Raw genomic sequence first — 5,599 nt, forward strand, 5'->3', positions numbered from 1 at the left:
ATAGAAGACTCTGCGAGAAATGTACACCATCCACCATCTCAATGCAGCACAGAACTTTGTAGCGTCTCCCCATTATCGTGCGCGAGCTCGGCTCTACAGCAGCAGGGAGACAAGTGCAGTTCAGAGGAGGCAGAGCGCGAGGAAGACGGTTTGAAGAGGCCATCTTAAAAACTAAATTGATGAAGCCTCGACCCGTGCAATTCATTAATGTGCCATTAATATTAGCGGTGGCTTTTTGTATATGCTTCTGAGTGGAAGCGTGGGTGGCCAGGTGGCCTCGCCACTTGCCAACCCAAGGTCGCTGCATAGTACCTGCGTGCCTAAACACCCACATCTGAGAGTTCTGCATCATTCTGCACCAGATCAGTGCATTCCTGTAAATGAGAGCTATCATTAAAAATGTCAAGCGAGCCTGAGTTTAGAACTCGATCACTGTCCACCCCTAGATTTGCTAGGAGATCTGCCACTTTATTGCCTTCCCTTTTGACATGTTTGAATGTGATTGCTCTATTGGTTAAGAGCCATTGTTCTATGATCTCTAAATGAGCTGCTAATCTCCAACTGCAGGCTACTTTGTGAGCATGTGTCCCCTGAAGAATTTGATTAGCCATGTTGATAAGGATCTGTGAGTCTCCTTCAATTACAATAGGAACGAATCCATGCTGCTGAGCTAAGAAAAGTCCCTGCCACAGTCCTTCTAGTTCAGCTGAATTGTTCATGTCCCATCCTATTGAGCCAAGGAAGAGCAGGAGTGGTTTGCCTCTGTCATCTTTGAAGATGCCTCCACAACCCGCCATGCCTGGTTTGCCTTTGGAGACTCTGTCAAAATTTAATTGTATCATTCCTTGCGGAGGAGGCTACCATTTTCTTGGTGCTTTGGGATTTTGAGAAGAGTTGCTAGGGTTCTCATGTGTTTGGGTAATTCGAAGATGCCAATTCTCCCAAATGTTCTGCTCCTGAGGAAGGGTAGGAAAGTCATCTTCATGCCACTTTTGAAGTGCCAAGGTTTCCTGAAGATTGTTGCAGAAATTACTCCAGATGTTATCTAGAGGTGTACATTGATTCTTAAAAATGCGTCTATTTCTTTCTTTCCATAATGTCCAGATGAGAAGGCCTAGAATAATTTTCCACAGAGAGTTTAGCAACCTGCTCTTGTAAGGATCGATTGCCCAGTTATGGATGGTGTTTGTAATATCCCCTGTTACTCTGCATCCTTTTTGACATCTAAAGCTAGTTTTTTCCCATAGTTTATTGGCTAAATGGCATGAGTCCATAAGATGTTGTATGGTCTCTTCCTGTTGGTTGCAATTGGGACATCTTAAAGGCCCGTGGAAATTTTTTTCCTTAGATTGTCCCAAGTGAGTATCCTTTTTTGACATAGCAGCCAGAGAAACGTTGAAACCTTGGGCCAAATTCCAGGAGACCAAATTTTGTCCCAAAGAGGGTCTTTGGAATCCTGATTGCTAATCAAAAGGTTGTATGCCTCCTTTGTGGTAAAAATCCAACGTGGTGTGTACCCCCATCTCAAAATATCCTTCTTGTCTGAGAATCTAATTTTCTTGTTCATGAGTTCTGTATCAGTCTCATTGTGGATTTGCTCTGTTCCTTGTTTGATAACTTGTGCCGTTTTTAGCCATTGTCTATATCCCTGGTTGAGGGCTGGAATCCAGTGCTGATTGACTTTTTCCTTCTGTTGCATGTCCCAATCATTTGTTTGTGGAGGTCTAAACAAATTTCTTAGCCTGGGTCTTTGTTGCCAAGAGTCAGCCCAAAAACGAGCATTGTTGCCATCTCTGATTTCCCAAAAACTGTGCTGTTGAATCATGGCGCTATGTTGTCTGGCTGCATTCCATATTAAGGAGCCCTTTTCAGTGGACATAAGTCTAATTAAATCTTCTGGCGGTCTGTTATTTGCATATTTGGTAGTCCAAAGTATAGCCCACAGTGTGTGTGGAGCTGAGAGCCATTTCCACCATATCCTTGCTCCCATAACTGCATTGTTGTGTTGAGGATCTCGGAGACCCATACCTCCATATTTTTTTGGAAGGCAAACTGTCGTCCATTTGACCAATGCCCATTTACGATTTTGGCCTGAGGATCCCCATAGAAAGTTACGTTGTAAATTTTTGATCCTCTTAAGCACCCATTTTGGTGCCGCCAAAATAGAGAAAAGATATAAAGGCATCGATTGTAAAATGGCTTTAACCAGCACCAGCCGACTAGCCATATTGAGGGCTCTGTAGGTCCAAGAGGAAAGGCGGGCTTCAAGTTTTTTGAGGAGCAGTTGCCATGAGGCATGTTTTAGTGCAGAATCAGTCAAAGGGGTGCCTAGATACTTTGAGGGTAGAGAAGCTACAGAGAATCCAAGAATGTAGGTTATAGAGGATTGAGTAATGGAGGGAGTGTGAAAAAGGAAGATTTGGGATTTTGCAGTGTTAATGCTGGCTCCAGATGCTTCTGAATAGTCATCAAGCAAGGATTTAAACATTAATGCTTCTTGAACTGAAGGGTTCCCAAACAACATGTTCTCATCCACAAATTGTTGATAAGTGATATTTGGGGAGTCATGCACTGAAATGCCTCTAAGCTGCTGAGTTTGAAGAGCGTTCTTGATTATATGACCTAACCCTTCGACCATTAGCACAAAAAGAAAGGGAGAGAGGGGATCTCCTTGACGAATGCCTCTAGAGGGGTGGAAAGGATGAGAAGGAATTCCATTTACCAATATGGAGAAAAAAGTAGAGGAGACAAGATTCATTACCCATCTGACCCATGGAGGAGAGAATCCAAAGGCTATAAGCATTTTTTGAATGTAGATCCAACTTAACTTGTCAAAAGCTTTAGAGAGATCAATTTTGAGAAGCATACCTGCTTTTTGTTGTGCTTTAGTGAATGAATGATCTCATGGGTGAGGATGATGCCGTCAATTATTTTCCATCCTTCTATGTATCCTGATTGTTCTGGTGATATGAGCAAGGGAAGCAGTGGTTTTAGACGAGAAACGATGAATTTGGAGATGACTTTGTAGATAACATTGCAGAGAGCTATTCGCTTGAATTTGTCCAAAGTAATAGAATGCTCTTCTTTAGGAATGAGAGCAATAAAGGTGGCATTTAGAGATGGAAGAAACCAATGAAAAGTCCTAGATTCTTCCACAACCTGCCATACGTCCACTTTTATGAGATCCTAGAACTTATGAAAGAAATTGGAGGTAAAACCATCTGGTCCAGGAGCTTTACCCTCCTTAAGCTGATTCATTACTGATTCAACTTCCTGTAGAGTAACCGGACGAAGGAGTAATTGATTATGTTATTCCGTTATGATTTTAGGGATGTGCTGGAGAATCCGTTCTATAGCTGGCTGTCTGTTGATTTGTGGTTCATGATGAACGTTTTTGAAATGCTTGAGGAGCTCTCTTTCGATATCATCATGTTCTTCTAGCCTTTCTCCCTGTTGATTCTGAATTTGTGTAATGTTGTTGTGCATTCTTCTTTGTATGGTGGTGCGGTGAAAGAATTTTGTATTCCGCTCTCCCTCTTTTAGCCATCTTACTCTTGATTTTTGCTTCTAAAGGATCTCCTCTTGCTTTCTTCTTTCGTCCAACTGATTCTAAAGGTTCTATTCCTTTTCCACCAGTGCTACTATCCTCCCTTCATTAATTATTTTCTATTGAAGGTCCATCATTTCTTGTGCTAGAGCTTTTTGGGCTTGAAAGATATTTCCAAAGGTTGTTTGATTCCACTGCTTGATGTGAATTTTGAGATATTTGAGCCGCTTGTTATAGACATTTTTGTGCCTCGCAGCATGGAGCATGAAATGTCAATAATTACAGGGATCCTCAGTCCCTAAACATGTTGTTCTTACCCCTAGAAGAACAAGGTCAGCAAACCACAGCACTTCCCATCAGTTCTCCACCTGAAAACACTCAAAAACAGGCTATTTTTGGATCATGTCAGCTGCTCCACTGAGCAACTGCGCTGAATGTCAACTGCTCCTCCTTGTACCTCCGCTGAAAGTCAACTCCAATGAAGGCTACCTGCGCTGGGCGAGATTGGCCAAGTGGCACAGTCATTCTGCAAGGTGTCAATTTCCCAGGAAGCTTCCAAACTGACACTTGGTTCAAGGGATTCGCCCTGTGATGAGTAAGAGGTACTTGATCTCCATGTGTAAGCAAGGATCTCCAAGTGGACTCAAGAACTGAAGATTAACTAAAGTGGGAGAGGACACAAGGAAACTTTAGGTCAGTCTCAAGCTGACTCATCCTTTCTCCAAATCTCCTATATATAGAGCTCTTCTATGAGGTCTAAGGAGGCTGGAATTTTGTGCAAAGCAAGGAAGTGTTGTTGGTTTACAGTTAGAGCTATTGGGTGATTGCTTTTATAGAGGGGAAGAGGAGATTTCTTGCTGTTGGGGAGGTGCTGCTGGATTGGAGCCATTGATGGTTGTAACCTTCTCAGAACCTTTTACTTCTATCAATAAAGCTTTGAATGTTCTCCTATATACTTGTATTGCATTGATGTATTGTATTTACTTGTATATCTGATTCACTCTAATCCATGCATCAGTTATGAGTACATGTTTCTTGTAGTTTCCCTCTCTTGTTTGTGTAGGATCTTTGTGTAGCTGGGCCGGCAAAAGAACAAGGAGCTGGGAGCAAGGGACGAAGAGAGAAGACAAGATCGACAAAAGCGAAGGATATCGGTTGGTCCATCTTTTCTTCCTTCTCTGTACTTTCATAAAGGAAAATATCAAAGCTTTACTTTCAGTTGCTGCTAAGGAACTATCACCCTTAGAGTAGGGATAGGGTCATTCCGAGTCGGATACTTTTCCCCACAACAAACTGGCGACTCCACTGGGGACCGTATCCATTTGATTTGTGTTTGTAGTATCTTTGCTATTCATTTCCTGAACAAAAGAGTACCAAATTGAAAAGCTTTTGACTATATCAAAAGCGAAGTAGGGGGGCTGCTACTCTTGCTCATTTTCTAAGCAGATTCATGATTTGAAGAGCTGATCTACAAAAGACTCTTATGCTCTTTGTGATAGCTTTTCATCCTCTTGATCATCCCTTAGCTTGTACTTGACCTATAGCTTTTTATTTCAGCAAAAACAGTGAATTTTTGAGCTTTTTATGACCCGGAAATCCTTGTAAACGCAACTCTCGTGTCTCAGTGCAGGCTGTCCAAAGGCAGTCTGCATTTCAGTGCAGGTACTCCCTTCGGGAACTACGCTGAGAGTCAGATTGACAGACCAGAGCCTGCGCTGGACCAGTTAGCCAGTGTCTTCCTGAGGTTTCCTACTGAGTCTTAGCCCTGTTTTCACTGTTATTTTGCTGCTGATTGCTTGTCATTTGTACTTGCTGTAAACCAACTTTCCTTGACATTATTCCGCCTCAGTTGTGTGATGAAACTGTGATTGTTCTTTCAGTATTTCTTGCTTCAGTTACAGTTTCCCATTGTGAAAAGCGAACCAGTATAGCTGTAGCCTCTTAGATCCTGAACTGTAAAAGTGTCGTCGTGATCTTAAGAGCTAGTTTTATTACTATTCATGGCTGCTTGAGTTTGTTTGCTTTTCATTTTATGGTTTGAATTCATACATT

At 42.1% G+C, this 5,599-nt stretch overlaps 1 protein-coding gene across 1 annotated transcript; it reads right to left on the reverse strand.

The window, feature by feature from the left end:
• Positions 1-320: 320 nt before the first annotated feature.
• LOC149172339 (uncharacterized) lies at positions 321-797 on the reverse strand. The gene has a single exon (XM_089426282.1). The coding sequence runs from the start codon at positions 795-797 to the stop codon at positions 321-323; it is 477 nt and encodes a 158-aa protein (XP_089282408.1).
• Positions 798-5,599: the final 4,802 nt, after the last annotated feature.

Source organism: Pinus tabuliformis, chromosome 4_2, assembly GCF_031772625.1.
Source record: "Pinus tabuliformis cultivar Carrire ecotype Pingquan chromosome 4_2, CPIR1, whole genome shotgun sequence".
In the NCBI taxonomy this organism is placed as follows: domain Eukaryota; kingdom Viridiplantae; phylum Streptophyta; class Pinopsida; order Pinales; family Pinaceae; genus Pinus; species Pinus tabuliformis.

Coding starts and splice junctions, on each gene's coding strand:
- LOC149172339 (XM_089426282.1), bottom strand. CDS start 797: ATGGCGGGTTGTGGAGGCATCTTCAAAGATGACAGAGGCAAACCACTC.